General features: G+C 45.5%; 1 protein-coding gene across 3 annotated transcripts; it reads right to left on the reverse strand.

The window, feature by feature from the left end:
* Positions 1-30: 30 nt before the first annotated feature.
* cep170ba (centrosomal protein 170Ba) lies at positions 31-17,298 on the reverse strand. Of its 3 annotated transcripts, none has more exons than XM_068721598.1 (18): positions 17,129-17,298; positions 16,173-16,310; positions 14,418-14,507; positions 13,451-13,531; positions 12,692-12,748; positions 11,962-12,112; positions 9,552-9,680; positions 8,335-8,823; positions 7,341-8,245; positions 6,501-6,639; positions 4,855-6,378; positions 3,847-3,988; positions 3,490-3,655; positions 3,067-3,195; positions 2,890-2,978; positions 2,354-2,447; positions 2,220-2,271; positions 31-2,098 (listed from the first exon to the last, which is right to left on the reverse strand). In XM_068721598.1, the coding sequence occupies exons 2-18, from the start codon at positions 16,275-16,277 to the stop codon at positions 1,875-1,877; spliced, it is 4,566 nt and encodes a 1,521-aa protein (XP_068577699.1). In that variant the 5' UTR covers positions 16,278-16,310; positions 17,129-17,298; the 3' UTR covers positions 31-1,874. The 3 variants fall into 3 exon arrangements, with proteins under 3 accessions (XP_068577699.1, XP_068577698.1, XP_068577697.1); XM_068721597.1 differs by having other exon boundaries at positions 3,490-3,622; positions 3,847-4,093; XM_068721596.1 differs by having other exon boundaries at positions 3,847-4,093.
* Between the last annotated feature and the right edge of the window lie 603 nt (positions 17,299-17,901).

Here is a 17,901-nt window from a genome sequence, read left to right on the forward strand (position 1 = left end):
GTAGTGAGTGAATAAAAGTAAATCACAAAATACAGCTTTACTAATCAAATTTATTTGAAAAATCTGCAATCATCGTCAAATTAAACAAAAAAAAATACATAACATAAATACCAAACTAACAAGACAGCAAGATTACAACCGAATCCGAACAGGTGAAGGGAGGGGAAACATAAATTGAATATCAAAAAAAAGGGACACAAATTTGACAAACAAGATTTACATTTCAGCTCTCAAACCTGCTGTAGCTTTGACTTAGATGGAGTAAAGCAACGGGGAAATATTATCCCACAGAAGAAGAATAGCAGCAACACTTCAAGACATTCAATTTAGCTTGAGTTCGTAAACAACCACTGTCCCACACAGCTCTGTGGCACTTCTAGGAACGTCCCAATCACAATCGCAATGTACAATCTGGACAGGGAAAAGGGGAAACAGCAAACAGCTGGTGAACCGGGTCGCCTTCATTCCTGCTGCAAGCGCAACGCCATCAAATGTTTACAATCTTTCGCAGGAGAGCAACAACTTTCAGTTTGCAGCATATCAAGTCGAGGGGACAATGTTGTACTACATAAGTGCAAAAGACAAGATTGAGAGGTAATTTGTATGAAGAAGATATATTTACATAAGTGGACAGAATGTCACAAAGATTGACTTGATGCTAAAATGACATTACTTCTCCTGTCATGTGAGGACCCATCAGGAGTGACCTCGTGACTTGAGAGGAAATATCAAATCTTACCACAGAGCTCTGAGCATATGACTGTATAGGTGTGATGAGCTCAGCATAAAGGAGACTCATTCCTGTCGTTTTGTGATCGTCTTTGGCCAAACCTCTGAGTTGACTGTGCTCAAAACAAAAAAATTGTTTCCCCCAAAGTGTGCTCGACACAAATACAAACTTTTCAGAAGGTAGAGAAGCGAGGAATGCTCGTTTTACAGCCACTTGAGTTTGTGTTGCCAGGAGACTAAACTGAGTCAGACCACACATTCCAGAAGGTCTTTCATCTCCAGCTGGACAAATCACAGAGGCCTGGACAGAGTCGACACAACGGGAAATGTTAACAGAATAACAGAATAAATACTCAAGGAATTGGTTGATAGCAACTGTGTAACTTAGCGTTAATTGGTCTGGCACTAGTCTACCAACTCTCCCAAAGTCCTGTTGTCTCGGATACAGGGTCTCACAAAAGACCCCTAATAAATTATTTTTACATTCTGCGATACATCTTGTCCACAAAGATAAAAGTGGCAAACAAAGACAAAAACATAGAACCACACGAGGTTTACTGAGGATACAAGTACACTAAGGTCTGCTGGTGTTATTGTCATTCTTTCTGCCCAAAACAAATATCAATGAAGTAATATTTCCTCGAAAATGTGATTTGTCACTAAACATAGAAACCTTATATATATATATATTAGTACATTTTCCTGAGATGATTATTCTCAGTCTGGTTTTCAAATAAACCAAGTGAATTCAATGAGCTCTTAAAATCAGCAATGTTGGTCGTATCATTGGCAAATAACGAGGTCAACCTCTAACAAAGAGAGAATCAAGTATAGTTTGGAGGCCTGTCCGAGGTGAGGTTTATTGAAATATTTTGGTACTTCCTTATTAAATCTTCAACCTCATATGTAGGCCTCCCACTGAGCGCACTTGGGCGTTTAGGGCAGGCGTCACTGTGAGTTACACCACTGTAGGTGCGTAGTGCTCACAGCGCTCATAGTGTTTGTATGTTTGGATGCACAGGAGACGACGGATCCGTCTACAGTCTCACTTCCCCCCCTACTTAGTTTCATTGTGGTGACACCTGTGATTGTGGAGTCGCAGCACAAGTTCAGCACTGGTGGAACCTGCGTGTTTGTGTCACACGTCAGACCAAATATCCCGCTCTTTGGTCCTCCGGCGTCACAGCTGCTCTCCTGACGCTCTCACTGGGCCTCGGGCCGCCGCCGCGCTTGGAGACGGAGTGGATCGTTCTCCAGTCTCGTGAGGCGGGAGGTCTGGAGGGCCGAACTCCAGACGAGGAGGACACCATAGAGGCCGAGGCCTTAGGATTGTCAAACTGCCTACTGGGCTCCATGACTGTGTTGAAGACTGGAGGGGAAAATAACATAAAAAAAAAGAGGTTTTTAGCTGATTAATTGGCTTCGCAATACAAATGTTTTATGAAGATTATTTATGTGATATTGTTTATAGAAGGGCCAGGTTGACTCACCCTCAAGTTGTCGTTGAACCCTCCTGAGTTCTTTCAAGATGGATGTGATTTCCTGAAATACAGACGTCCAACTTATCTCAAACAATCAACCAGCATTAATTCAACTTCAACATTGACAAACATAAGTCACCAACCTTGTTGGAGGTTTTGATAACTGGAACATCATTGTCAGAGTTAACCTTGGCCTCAATCTCATCCCAGATATCCATCCTGTCCTGGAACAGTACCCTGCGTGCAAAATGCCCAAATACACTTGTTAGAAGGTTTGCTTCTTACTGTTCTCTTTAAAACGGGACAAATTACATGTCTGTGTCCAAAACATTGATTTAGTTCTGAACTCTGAGAGCTGGGCTCTCTTCTGATTGTGGTGACTTAGCAGAACTAAATCCCATCAAAACCATAATAAATGTTTCCTCTTCATTTTATGTTTTTTTTTGGATTAAATAAGGGTTGTAAAAAAACACAATCTGTGGTTCTTCTCACAATGGAAACATTTAAACACCAACTGTTTTATCTGCATCTAATCTGCTCAGAAGATTACATCTCAGTCCCATATTGTTACTCTAGTTTAATGAGATTATTGGCTCAGTGGCGTCTGTTTGTCAGACAGGATCAATAGTTTTTCATCAAACGCAGACAAAGCATGAGAATAAAGGAAGTAACACCTTACTTCATTTTTTCAGCGAGTTGCTCAGTGTTTTCTCTGATGGCCATGGTGATCTCTGACACCGGATTCAGCATCAGATTGTCCACAATGACCTGGAGGAAAAACAAAACAAATACTTAGTAATGATCCCGTCACAGAGGCCTGTAAAGAAATTAAGATGAAGCAGCATTTGTGCGAGACCTCATCTCTGCTCTGAGCTCGCGGCCTGGTGTTCTGTTGGTGGTCACTCTGGTCAGGTTCCCTTGACGACGTGGAACTTGGTGGGACTCTCTGGTAGTTTAATCCAGCCTCTGGAATACGATGAACCAGCTGCAACACAATCAGACAAAGTGTTACAGCAAAAGACAGGAAAGAGACGGATTGTCTCCTTTGGCTGATGTGTTTAACAAGGCAAGGAGATAAAACCATAATGTAATAGTAAATAAAAATGACCATTTTAATTTCATAACTGCACCAGATGTGCATTATAGCACTGAGAGATACTTCCTCTTTTAACGAAAGAGCGTAGTTTGTCATGAAGAGGACAAAAAAAAAAAGATAATAGTCATCAGTTATAGTCAGTTGATGAAATAGATTTGATGCGTCAGTGTGTTTCATGTTTACCTGTTCATGAGTGGTCACCGTGGAGACGGGCGCACTGCTCTCCACTCCAGGGTTCTGTGGATCCCCATCACCGGCCACGTCATGGATCTCTCTGGCCAGGATAGCTAGGTCTTTAGCCAGGTCTTGACTCAACCTAGCAGGCGAGGGACATGTGTCAGAAAGATGTCTGACAAAAATAAATATTTTCATTATATTTACATTATTCCGCAGAAAGTGAAATTCTTGATCTCTTTTAGGCCCTTTAATGGAAAATGCAGTAAATAAAATGCATGTGTGAAACCATCTTTAGCGTCAGTTAGGCTTCAGTAACACATCAATTTAACATTTGGAGAAAATTTTACTTGTAATATTCCTTACCGTGCAATCTCAGAGCTGTGGTTGGACCAACTGTGTAAGGCGTCTCCGTCCTGGTTCTCCTCTTCAGAGTCTCTGCTGCGGGGTTTTGGCCGCAGGACGACCGCCGCCTGAGACCGCGGTTGATTCCGCGGGCTGTGGGAAGCTGAGGAAGGTTGGGAGCGTTTGTGTTTAGGAGTGCTCTGGTTTGAGTCGTACTCCTCATCTGAGGTAGAGGTATAGTCAGAGCCTTTGTGTCGTCTCCTGGAGCCTTGGCGTTGTGAATTGGTTTGAGTTATGGAGGATGAGGACAGAGAGAGACACCATCAAAGAATACAGCCAAGAAAAAAAAACCCAAAGAATATTAGACGGGTGTCACCAAAATCCTCCCCAGAACAAGAGACAGAAGAGTTGTGGAAGTGCTCATTTTGTTCAGCTGATTTGTAATCAGAAAGATGGCTTACGTTTTTTTATTTTATTTTTCAGATTTAAAATCATTCTGAAATGAGTACTTGATTTCCACAGTACAGCAGCTGAGTACCAGACAAGTACCACATAGCGAAGACTAGGTTGTTTAGCATAAACCATTTGGTACATGGCTGGAATCATAAACCTCATCATGGCCATAGGATCTGCTCCCGTTTGCTCCTTCCACCTGTGCACTGGCGCCAAAATACCGCACAGACGGGCAAAGTGGATTTCAAGTTCAGGAAAACACCAAAACGGCCAGAGCGCTTTTTTGCGCCGGCCGTTGCGTCACCACAAAAACATGTAATGTTAGTGTTATTGATGTAAGTGAAAGTCCAAAAGTCAACCCCTCCAAAATAACACTTTAATGGAGAAAAAAAAAAAAAGCTGCACATAGCATATAAACTGAGTACCGATTGTATCAAACCAATTCACCACTGTGTTTGATCAACAGACCATGTGATGCTTCCATTCCAGGCAAAGCAATGCGTTTCCTCGGTTTGTCTGAGACAGAAGTAAGTGGATATACCAGTCAAGATATGTTACACTCAATGTTATACTCACTTGAGGTGCTTCCAGCATATTTGGCACTGCTTGAACGTCCGCGAGTGATTGGCGTCTTGCTGACCGATGCTTTCTGTGGCCTTTCTACAGGCTTCCCCCCCGACGCAGAAGCCCTCCGAACCGAGCTGCCGGTGGACGAGGCCTCGGTGTCGCTGGGTGTGTTGAATGAGCTCGTCCGCTTACGAGGCATCGCCAGCATATCCAGCCTGGAGAGTTTCTTGGTTTCTTGGGGCTGCTGCGCTAGGGCGCTGCCCGCCTCCTGGGACAGCCTGTCCGTCTCCGTGCCCTCATTGTCCGAAGCTTCTCCCAGGCGAGCGCGGCGCAGCATGGACGCTCTGGTGGGTCTTGGGGCTGAAAGGCTGCTGGCACGACTCAAGGCCTGGGACGCTCGAGAGGTCTTGCCGTCCTCCTTCTGAAGGGGCACTGTGTATTTTCTGTGGGATTGGTGGTTGTTAGACTCCTGATCAGAGTAAGGTAAGCTCTGAGGGTCGTCACTTAGGTCTGTGGAGCCACATCTCCCGATGCTACGCCTCAGTCCAACCGGTCTCCTGACAGACTCCGTCTTATTGTTGCCGTCTTCTCCCTGAGAGCGCGGCTTTTCTGATGTTGTGGACCGGCGACTTGGGTCCTGACTAGCTATACTGGCTGAAGACTTCTCCCGATGGAAGCCGCTAACAGAGGGCGTTTTAGGCAGTATGTTTGGCCTGGTCTGATTGCTATGTTGGCTGACTGTGCTGGAGGTATCGACGTCAGACTCCGCAGAAAGAGAGTCCGTTATCGGAGACGGTGTTGTTCCCGCTTGGAGCTTGGCCTCCAGAACCGCCAAAACATCCTCCGTCTCTTTGAGGTAAGAATGAGTGTCCTGAAAACAGGCTCCCTGGAATGATCCAGGCTCCATGCCTCTCTGAACCTGCAGGCTAGAGATGTTGGGCAATCTGGCATTGCTAGGCCGCTCCTTGGTGAAGCTCTCTTGTCTGAATAGTGCGGCTACAGCGCCCTCTTTGGACTCGGGACTCTGTGTTCTCTGGCTCAGGACTGGAGTCGACACACTGGGCTTGACCTTTCCAGAGTCCTGGTTACCTCTTGGTTTGGTCAGAGTGGCTGTTGAGAAGGTTTTGGTTGCGTGTTGTATTTCAGTCTCAGGAGCGCTGGGTTCAGGTTGGGACTCCGCTGACCCAATGTAGAATGACGTGGACTCGGTTGGGAGTCTGTCTGACAGCGGCCTCCTCTTTTGCTCTACGATGGAACCATCATCCGACTTGCTGGCATCACTCAGGCTGTCGGGCTCTACGTCGTCATGCACCGATAACCTGTGGAGGCTATCCTGAGACCTGGGGGAAACCACGCCGCTCCCTCCTACATCAAATGTTGAATGCGGGTCATAATGGACGTGAATGCTGGGAGTCGGAACGTCGCCCTTCTCGCCCAGTGGTAACTGGGGCAGGACGCGCCGAGCTCTTGAACCATCAGAGTCGGTGCTGTCGTGGTGTCGGCTGAGCGTGGCCTTGTGGACGATGCCCCGCGCTGAAGTGAAACGGTTTTAATGCATATTAACCACACGCACTTAAACGGAGTATCATTCATATTCATCGGGGCGTCTCATTAAAATTTCAAATAAAATTCATGTCTCGTCAGGTGTTATTTACCCCCTCCTGACAGCTCCATCTGGGAAGAGACGTCAAAGAGGCCAGACGAAGGGCCGGATTCTGTGTAGCTGTCTGCCAAGCTGGCCCAGCAAGACATCCACTTAGGAGCCCCCTGTAACACCGCACCTGCTGGCTGGACCTGCACGAGATAACATACAACTCAATATCTTTACAAAAGAAAAAAAAAAATCAGCAGTTTTTAAAACTGTATGATTCTCTTAGTAAACAAAACAATATATCTCTTATATTTGGTTAGAAAGAAAAAACTAAACAATGAAGAACCCAGAACGTGTGAGGAAAGATGAGCCGAATCTAGAAAGAAATAGAGCGACACAGCAAAAAAATAGAAGAAATCCCAAGAAGGCAAATCAGGATACGCTTAAACATTATGATATACTGACCAAACACAATAATTTACTGTCCTTCGAATTGGCAATAAAACGATTCCATCCAATCATTGATCACACTCTGAGCAGGAAGGGTTACCTTCACCAGACTCTGTCCCTGTTCTGGAGCTGGCCTCACCTCCCCACTGCTACTCTGCCTATGCTGCTCCCTGCTCTCAACATTAACAGGCCTAAATGCTGCTGATGTTTCTGCTTCGCTCTGGTTGGTTCGCTCTGGGCTCTCAAAAACACCAAACACCTGTCAGGAACAAAGCAGTGCAAGTTGATCATTGCAGCAAAGCGGGACTGCCAATGTCCATGGCTCATTCTGAGTGGGACGTCCTCCCAAGACACAAGACACTGGAGAATTGCAAAGCAGACGTATTTCCTTTCAAGCAAGATGTTGCCATTATTAGACACGTTTACATTAAATGAAATGGAGAAAGGAACCTGCCTGGTCAATCTTGCTCCGTGCCTCTTCTAGCTCTTTATCTTGAACATCTGCTTCAATGGTGTAGGTTCCTGCGTCACTCAGACTGTCCTCCTCTTCATTCTTGGGGCCAACATGAGGGCTCTTGACCTCCACATCCTGATACGGCTCGGACATCATGGGGGCCTTGAGGGGAACAGGGTGGTAGATAGGAGAGGAAGTCTGTGGCTGGTAGGAAGCTTTAGAGGGAGGGGGACTAGTCTGGGACACGACCACTGTCTCCGTTTTAGCTGTTGTAGGGGGATTAGATTTATTTTTCTCCCAGCTGGCAGAGGAGAACTGCTTGGCTTGTTTGAGGAATTCAGCAGTAAATTCCTGGGCGAGTTTGGACCTCCGGCCCACACTGCTAAAGGGTCTTACAGACACAGATGAAGAAGAGCGAGAGGAATAGCCGGTGCTGATCCGGTCCTCCGTCTTCTCCCTTCGTAGAGAGCCAGCTCTCTGGAAGCCTGTGGAAGCAGGGCCCTTCAGGGGGACAGTGTACTGTTGAGTTGGCGGAGTGGCGGAGGCTGGAGATGGGACTCGTCTCTCCCCAGTTGGGCTTGAGCCCTTCCTCGCCTTCTCCAGCTGGACCCTTAGGCCTGAGGGCTCAGGTGGAGATGTGTTATTAGTAAAGGACTGGGAGCGTTTCTTTCGTAGGTTGTCATCAAAGAATTCAATAACAAAGGCTTGGTGAGGCTCAGCCTTGCTAAGACTGGATAAGGACTGAGATTCTGGCGGAGAGTAGGACAGGGGCTCCTCGGGGTCGGGGGAGGCAAAGCGTTGTGGCGGGGAGGCTCTCATGGGTTGTGGTTCTGATTCGAGGAAATCACTTCCATTGATTGCAGGATCCTCCGAATCACTGTGAGCGCCGTCCTCGTGGTGGTTTGCTGGAGATGAAAAGACCACAAAGTGAGTTAAGAGCTAGCACATTATTGCAATTAAAGCGAGTGTTGGTCAAATCGTACAAGTCGCTCACTCTTGGTGCTCTTCAGGAGTGACGGGTCACTGTTTGTGCTATACGTGTCGTCAGCCTGTGACCTCTTCCCCATCATGCTGGCATTACTCTGGACCAGCCAATCAGCAACTTTGCTTTCTGCCGACATCACCTCAGTGGGCGTGGTGACGGGCTCTGTGGAAGGTAGCTTCTGCTGCTGGCGGAAGGAAAATTTGGTCACGTGGTCCTTGATCTTCATTTTACCTGGCGTGCATTCGTCAAATTCGATGGTGAAGGAGGCGTGGCTTTGGACCACGGGAGGCGTGGACGAGACAACCTGAGCGGGATCTGGAGTGTCTTTTGTGGGAACCTCATGGACCTGCGACTCAGGTTTCTTGGCGGGTCGCTGGTGTAATTCCTTTGTTGGGATCTCAAAGTAGCTGGGCTCCCGGCGGTATGAGAAGATGGACTTGACTTGATTGTCGGACAGAGAACCGTTGACCTCATATCTGGACACGTCTTTAGCAGGCTCTGTTAGAGATTAGGATGGTTGAGGACAGCAAACACACAGCGGAGCATTAGTGCTGGTTCCACATACTACATACTTTGTATGTTTGAGGTTCATCTTCAAGCTCACAATTACAGCTAAGTAACTCAGACTTCATTGGCACGGCTAAGAAAAAGTGGTTGTGATGACTGGGATGCCGCTGTCACACAATCCCTGAAAGAAGGAGCCACAAATAACACAGAGATTCCAGCAGTTAAGTCTGAGAAAACAAATCCGCCAGTTGGTCTTTGGGTGCCAGTTCGACGCGGCCAAATATCACTTTAACAGCTCAGAGTCCAACGGAGGGTAGCTGACTGGGAATAATCAGTTTCAGCCTGGGCACCGTGAGGCAAACGATCACCCTTCTCCCCCCCCCCCCTCCAGAAGCTTAGAGGGTCATAATCCATCACGAGGCAGACAGGCGATGCCCACACTGGCCTGGCACGGTGTGGCCTGGCTAACAGTCCCACAACCAGCGGCCAGAGACCTGCCTTGGGCTTCACACCATCCATCTCCAGTAACCCACAAAGGGCATCAGATAGCAGTGCCATAGATAAACATGTCCTTTCAAATCAGGATCTAATTCACAGATGTGGGAAGAGCCAAAGCAATTATAGTACAAATAAACACTTTAAAAGATACAAGTACAAACACCATAATGAAGTCTGTAGCTGGCACACGTTAGTGAAAGTAAAAAGACACATTCTCTGACCTGGAGTCTCCTGTTCTGGCGATTTTCCACCTCTGTTCTTCTTTTTGTTGGCTGCCTCCTCATCCTCCCCCCACCAGGATGGTTGACCATAGAGAGGAGTAGGCTTGGATATCGGAGCATCTGTGGCAGCTAACAGACCAACACACACACCATTAGACACATGGATAAACTCAGGCAAGAGAGAGTCAGACAAAGAACTGAATGTGTACACGCCTCTTGTATTTGTAAGGCAATGAGTTTATGTTAGTCACATGATAAAACAATGTTGTGTCTGAGTTTGGTCTTGCAACAAAAATGTAGCCTTTGGGCTTTTTTTTTTTTTTTTTTTTTTTTTACAATTCTCCCACATCCCCATGACACAGAGAGTTTAGCGAGGGTCCAACTGTGATACCACCAAAACATAATCCTTCTTGTGCGAATCGGGACAAAGCTAATCCTAATCTTCAATGAAATAAAAACGATACAATACAAGATGTCAGATAACGACTTTATCTAAAAGTGAGGCTTCTTGTGAACGGTGACACTCCCTGTTAGCACGTTAACCTTTGCATACAATAGACGGGATGAGGATGATTTCCGTGATGCTGCTTCTGAACTGGCGCTTAGCCGCTGGTTTTTGCCGGTCCACTCAGTCCAGCCAGCCTATATGGCACTAATCAGATAATCCAGGAGCCGCTTGTCGGCCTGATACGTTGGCTAAACAAGCTCTCTGGGTTTTAATGCGGGGGCTTCGCAATTCCAAGCATCAACAGCACTTCACCACTGTTGCCTTGGACACGCACAATAAGACATCAACACAGCGATGAGAGGAGCATGTTACTAATTCCTTTCCCCTTACCCGATCATCTCCTTTTAGCTAAAGAAAACACGGGTGAGCGTCACGACTGAAGTGGACGGAGCATAGCTCAGTCCTCAGAAAGCAGTAAAAGTTGAATGTTTACACTGAATATGTGGCTACATGAAAAGTGTTCTTTCCTTAATAACTACTAGATTCAGGACAGCTGGAGGATTGGACACACTCCACATCCTGTACAGCTGCGTGGGAAAACCAGCAGCAGCACACAGACAATAAGTGACAGAATCGCACACAAAAAAGAAAACTAAACTGAAACATCCAGTCCAGAGTAAACCAAAAGAACCGCCATTACAACAAGATCTCCAGTCCAACAAATGCAGCCAAAGGGAATCTATTTGCATGAAGTCAACATAGATAAACGGGCTCAGTGTGTGCAGGACATTTCATTCATCACAGTGAGGAAAATAGCAGTCAGCGTTTCTTCACGTGTGCGGTTTTGTTCTCCGACTATGAAATCCTATCCATATCTTATTGTGACAGGACATTTAGGGAGACAAAAGGATGCCCGTTTTGTTATGTCATTGGTGGTTTGGGTCAGGCTGCTGTCTGCTGTACTGCATGGCCCCCAGTGAACAGGGCTTCATGCTGAACAAAGAGCATACAGTCACGGGTTCACAGGATCACTGGAGTCAGCTTATAGCTGCAGGTGATACGACCGCACTCCCAATACTTACCATTGTTTTAGCAAACAAAGTTCCAAAGTTGTGCAGTTCAATGATTTATCTGTATGGCACTCAGTGGGATATGAGTCTAGTGCTGGAAAAGTCCTATTTTAAGCACTAGTTGTAGTTTTCCCCTCTGAGCTCACATGGGGCGTCTGTGGAACAGAAAGCACGAGAGTTGCTAAAATCAACAGCAGCTGGAAAGCGTTTTTGTCAGCGTGAATGAGCTTCATTCAGAAAACGCTTCACTTGAACTGAGAATTCTCTGACTGTTCCACTGTTGCCTATACTGTACAACTGGATCTACTCCAGTACAGCTCAGGGCATAAAAGCAACTGGAAGCACAAGCAGCAACAAGTCCGCCATCAGCTACTTGGACAGAAGTGTCAATTTGGCAGCAGAAACCCGCACACCTTTCTAAATCTCCTGCGACACATGTTAAGCTATCGCTGCCGTGTTTTGGCAGCACCCCGCCTCTTGTCAGCCGCTCAGGAATGGGTGCGAGAGATAAGACTGCTCGTCCTTAACTCTTCACCCCCGCAAAGCCCTCGTTCTGCAACTCCTGCACGCTCATTCGGCCAACTCTGGGATGTCGAGATCTACGTCTCTACTGACATCATAAGGATTGTGGCCTCGGCCTCTCGGCTCACACGGCCGGGGCCTAATCTCACACCAGGGGAGCTCTTAATAAAAGACGCAACAACCGCCTTATCGTGCGATCGACAGCCAAAGTCATGTAGCACGAGGAGAAGCAAAAACGTCCTCACGTGTGTGTGTGTGTGAGCATTGGTGTTCAAATCCACTTCGGCTAGAACAGTCCGTCTCAAGCAACAAAAACCTGCTGCCCTCCTGCTACAGGTGTTACGGTGGCGTATGTGTTGATGTGGTTTACCTGTGAGAGATTGGGCTTTTCGCTCAGCCCTCTCCAGCAGTTTGGAAACAGGAACTTTGCTCTTCTCTGAGCTCTGGAGCTGCTGTTTTTCCTTCGCCTTCGCCTGCAGCGCTTTTATACTAAGATGCAACTGGCTGGTGTACTTCTCATGCTGCACAGAGAGACAGGGGGGGGGGCAGGATGTGAGGAAAAAAAACCTGCCAACAATCATTGCAGATGTTTCTGTCCTCAGACATACACAGCATGAGGAAGACTGTCCACCAGAGACTTCTGCTCAGTGTCGGCTCCTATTTGTTGTTGTAAACAATGGATACCACACATATACATTCACAAAAGATGAGCATAACAGTGTTTACAGTCTAAAGTTACAACTTTAATCATGCATTAAAATGCCAGATCAATCGGTGATGATTCATAATAAGTATATGCCAGTTTATGACTTGTTTCAACACACAGAGCACACATGGCCCGCCTTTAAAGGGAAAGCTGCATATTGTTCAGTTTAGTCCATTTGCTTGTAATCCTTTCTGATCATTAATTGGTTATGTGGAAATTGTAAAAAAAAAAAATCAACAGATTAATTGATAATGGAAATATAGATGAGCACTTCATTTTATCATTGAAGGACTCATAGCAAGCATAGCACTGCTAGCCTACATACAGAACACACACACACACACACACACACACACACACACATATATGTGTATACAGTGTCAGTACTACTTACTTTAAGAGCTTCCTCTGGGACCTTGTGTTGACTTCTCTCCAGGATATAGACATGAGCATGTGCAGGAGGAGTTAAAGTACACACACATACCTACATTTTTGTAAAACAATTGGATAACACATCTATATATACACATATATATTCACAGTTTATCTGGCTCTCCAGAAGGATGTTTGTCGGCACAGGGACCTGAAGAAGAGCGTACAAACTACAAATCCTTAACCTAAAGTTTAGAGCATGAGCAGTTAGTGGGATTCTCTTTTACTGAATTTCCTGTCATGCTATGTTTTCACCCTTGCCCCCAAGGAGGTCAAAAGTACGTTATTCTACTGCAAGGAGGAGCAGAAGAGATAAGCAGTACAGACCTGCTGCACTTCAAAAAGCTTCTTTAGCAACCCACTCAATGGCCACAACCATTCCTATGTGTCTCTATACTCTAAACCAGCCCCATGTTATCTTACCTAAGTTTCACCATTCATGTCTTTTTTGCTCTGCGGGTCAAAAGGGTGCAGGAGATTTTCTGTTCACAGCTGACCATAATCTAAAACCCCTGACTGAAAAACCACAGGAGATTAACATGCCGATGGAAGCGAAACGATCGCAGTGGGAAAATAAAATGTCAAAAAATGTGTAACTGACACAGCTGCCGGCCACAGAAACCCAGTATTACAGAAATCACACAGGTCCCAAAGTTAAAACCAAACACGAGACTAACATTTGAATGAATAAGATTAAAAAAAAAAAAAAAAAAAAAAGGATATCATAGCCGAAACGAATGACGTCAGAGAGCTTGAGGGTGATGTAGGTCTGGTCTGGGATTCTTAGGTCGTTCACGAACGTCTGCAAAATAAAGCAAAGGAAAACATCACGCTCAGATACCAGCTTTCACTGGTCGTTGATGAAGTAAACGCGTTGACTCACAGGTGACAGGCTCTCTAATTCCTTGTGGCACGCTCCCAGGTACTGTAAGGTGCTTTGCTATTGGCCCTTTTCCCATTGAAAGTTAATCCAGAGGTACATTAAAACTCTGATGAGATTATGCTGTTATGCAACGGCCGTCTCGGATTCTGTAGAATGCTTAATGGCCAGGTGGAAATACACACAACAGTGATCCAGAGTTTATCCTCAGATCACCAACTGTAAAGAATGAGAATTCTGGGAAGCGTGCAGAAAAGAGAATCTATCAATACACAGCATATTTTATCCTGTACAGTCCAAATGAAGATTATTAAGGGAGGGGGGGGGCAGCACTGTTGGATTTCAGTTACAGGTCCTTGTGCTGTTCTGCTCTGATTAGTTTGGCTACAGTTACCAAGGCCAAAAGAAACACTCTCTGAGAACAATGAACTGTTTCTCCCACTGCTCAACTCTGGATTTCACTGGGATAATGTGGTGCAGTGAAGTGTTAACAGAGCAGTGAAGGGGGAGAGAGAGAGAGAGAGAGAGAGAGAGAGAGAGAGAGAGAGAGAGAGAGAGAGAGAGAGAGAGAGAGAGAGAGAGAGAGAGAGAGAGAGAGAGAGAGAGAGAGAGAGAGAGAGAGAGAGAGAGAGAGAGAGAGAGAGAGAGAAAAGGGGGGATCAAGGCCGGCAGGAAGATCCAGTCTCCTGAGTACCACGGTTCTTCCAACCGTCCCCGTCCCACAAAGAGAGGGATTTTGTGCTCTGGTAATTGCCTTCAGGGAGCCCAGAGCCGGCCTCCGTTCTCACAGGTAGATGGACTCACTCACCCCGTTCAAGCTGCCCAGGTCCTTCACCATGTGCTCGTCTGTGTTCGGGTCGTAGTTGAGCACGGCGTGCTGCTTGTCCACGCTGCGAGACTGCAACAACAGCGAAGCAAAAAAGTCATTAGAGAGGAAATAATCAGTCGATCGATGTTTAAGATATCACTGTGGGAAACTGTAGGACCGTCTTGACATTCCATGAACTAGCCGAGCAAATAGTTGGTAGATTATTCCATAAGGACAACGATCATTATTCGTCATTATCATTGCGCACACAGAGTCCGATCCCTTGAACACACCGCAAAGCGGCCGTTGCTGTAGATTGCACTAATAGACGGTCCTCATTACCGAACACAAAATCCCTGCATAGCTCACGTCCGTGACGTGTGCACATGATCTATCTAGAGGAGAAATGTGCTCGCATCTGAATATGCTTTCCATCAATTACGGGCAAACTGTAGAAGTGATTCAGGCTGACTCTCTTCTCTAATCATGAGGGAATCAAAAAAACAAAAAAACAAAAAATCACAAAGATTGAGGGCAATTGCCAAACTCATTCACTAAATTATCCCCGTCCTTCAAAAGGACCTGAAATTAACTCTTCCACACCACCTACTAACTGGAATAAACAGGTTGGATGTACTGTCTGTGTGGCCTATTCACTCAGGGGAATTACAAATAACTTAAAAGTAACTTAAAGTAAATACCGTACCGCATATAAATATGATTTTATCAATCACTAAGAATCCCACGTTCCTACTTCGATGCCTCTATGTTTGCTCTGGCGCTAGGAAACCGTAGCTGCATCACCGGACCAGGCTAAATGCAGTCACAACTATTATAGGAGGCGTATGGTCTAATTGATGGTCATGGAGATATGGAGATACAGACATTGATCCGACACCAGTTGTCACGGGAAAATTCAAACATCGAGTGGAGGCCCTCGGCTGCGCTATGAGATACGACTTCACCGACACCCAATCTGTGGTTTTCACGTCAAACAGGATTCTCACGTTACAGACACTCAAACTGTGATTTGAAAAGTAAAAAGAATGCTTCGAGCTTTAAACAAAAGATTAGGGCTTTAAAGACAATTTGGAGCCGAAACTGCCTGTGTGCCAGGACAGGAAGCAGTGCTGAGCGCTTAAGCTGAGCAACAGAAAAGTCTGCATCATCTCAGACTGGGAGAGGCTGAGGTTGGTTTTCTTTTTTTTTTTTTTTTTTTTGGAGAGCCTAAATGTGGACATGAGCAACTTTTTCAAATCTAACCAACGTTTGTGGTTGGCCGGGCGCTGACTGAGTAAAGTATAAACAACTGCTTCAGAGGCAACATTCCTCTTTCACTGGACTAAATGCAAGAGTGAGGAGAAAATGGGAGGGAGAGTATTTTACAAAAAAAAAAAAAAAAAAACACAAAAGAAAATTGTGTTTATGACAAACACTGCAAGGGGGGAAAAAAAAAACAAACAAACAGTGGAATGCTTTAGCTGCGTTTTAAGTCATTGTTTGAAAGGCCGTGTGGAGGCACCGTCACCAGGTTACACGGTCAGAAATGCACATGAAGCCGGTAGGGAGCCTCCCACTGGTGTTTCACATCTCTCCGTGACTAGCAGCCAGTGAAGAGCAATAAAACTCATTTTTTTGACAGACTGGAATGAAGACCAGATAGGGGTTCATTTGACAGGCTGCTGGTGTTTGCCGTGTAAACACAATCTTCCCCGCAATGTCATCACACACTCTTAAACACACAAAGTCACACACCTGTAGCATTAGCTCGCAGTCATCCCTGCCGACAAAGATCATCTCTCGTGGCAAGCGGTGGCGTGTGCCAGAGCTGCTGACCAGGAACCATGACGTCACACTCATGTTGGGGCCGCGGGTCAGGATCGTCTTAGCATCCTGAGAAGAGACAAGAGCGCACACGCACACACACACGCACGCACGCACGCACGCACGCACGCGCGCACACACACACACACACACACACACACACACACACACACACACACATATTTAAAGACTAAATGACAACACTTCAGTCAAAGAAACCTGAGGGTTTATTGAATGACACTCAGGAGGCTTGATCTAAATCCAATACCTGTGTCCCTGTATGTCCTTGATATAACTGCTGTTGTGAAAGCATGCTTCAGTGTAGAGATTACTGAGGAGAAGCTATCATTTTACCTAAGTTTGACCCGTTTATCCAACAAACTCCAGTCTGGCTGTGTTGCTCCTGAGATAATAATGTGTGCCTTTGGGGGGGTGAACCATGTTAGAAGTAGACAGGTTTCCATGCGTCAGTATTCAACGTGTTCACACGACTCACAAATGTCAGTTTTTCCTTCTCTAAATAAAAAGGCAGAGGAAGTATCACCTCCTTCAAAAGCAGTGTCTGTTCCACTAAGCATGCTGGGAAACCTGTTGCAAAGTGGCGCCGGTTGAGTAACGTCATCGAACTACTCAAACTTCAGGTGCTCGGCTGTTGTTGCTTTTTACTTCCTGTAACCTTAGCTAACTAAATATTACTGCCAGTAATACAGAAATATTAGCCAGGAGTAGCATTTATACCTTGACTTCAATCACCGAGGTTTTAATTTAAGATAACACTAGTATTGCCATATTAAATTAAAACCTCGGTGAACAGGTTGTTTAGCTAACGTTAGTGACGTTAGCGAGCCTTTTTCCAATGATTTGATCCCACAAGCACGTCACGTTACCTTTAACGCCTTCTCCGTCTTGCTCCAAAGTGAAGCCAGTGTTTAATGTCCGACAGCAGATGGAATAATTCGACGTCCGACATGTACAGCAAGCGAACACCAGGTGAGGCTGGACAGGTAACGCTCGAGCACACCCTCTTCTTCTTCCTCTGGGAGTGACAATCAGGCGAAATTCTCCTCCAACGCCTCTCCTGCCGACCCGGTGACGTAGTGTGACAAGTCCATCAGACGCTCAGAGGTGGGGGAGGTAAGAGGTCTCACTCTGATGCGTTTCCGGGTGCAGAAAAACCTCAACAGCCCTTTGTAGTTTAGCATAATTCAAATAAAAAAAATATGTATTTTTTATATATATGATAAAAAATATTTTTTTATGTTACGAATTGTTGTGTGACATTACATTAAATGTTTTCGTTTGTTTTGATCATTTATTTTATTTCTTGGTTTATTTGATACGGGACAGTGCACATTAATAAAAACATTGCTGGAAAAGCGCCAGAGTTTTGCCAAGAGGCAATTTTTCATCTGTAGTCCCAAGAGGCAGATGTTACAAAGTAAACCTATTATATAGGTGGAGGCTTTAAATAAGCCCAGTTGGCTTTCTGCCTCTTCCTGCATTATGATATTCATTTATCTCTGTTATGTTTGTTAATTTTTTATTTTATTGTTTGAATTGTGCAAAATAAATTAAATGAAAACCTAAAAACAGAAGATAAGATTCAATTGAAGTTATGCAATAGTGACCCTTTACAATGCGTGCAAAAACAATGAAAGAA

The sequence above is a fragment of the Cebidichthys violaceus genome, unplaced genomic scaffold (genome assembly GCF_023349555.1).
Source record: "Cebidichthys violaceus isolate CVI_PGR_0920_01 unplaced genomic scaffold, fCebVio1.0.p SCAF_28, whole genome shotgun sequence".
Lineage (NCBI taxonomy): Eukaryota > Metazoa > Chordata > Actinopteri > Perciformes > Stichaeidae > Cebidichthys > Cebidichthys violaceus.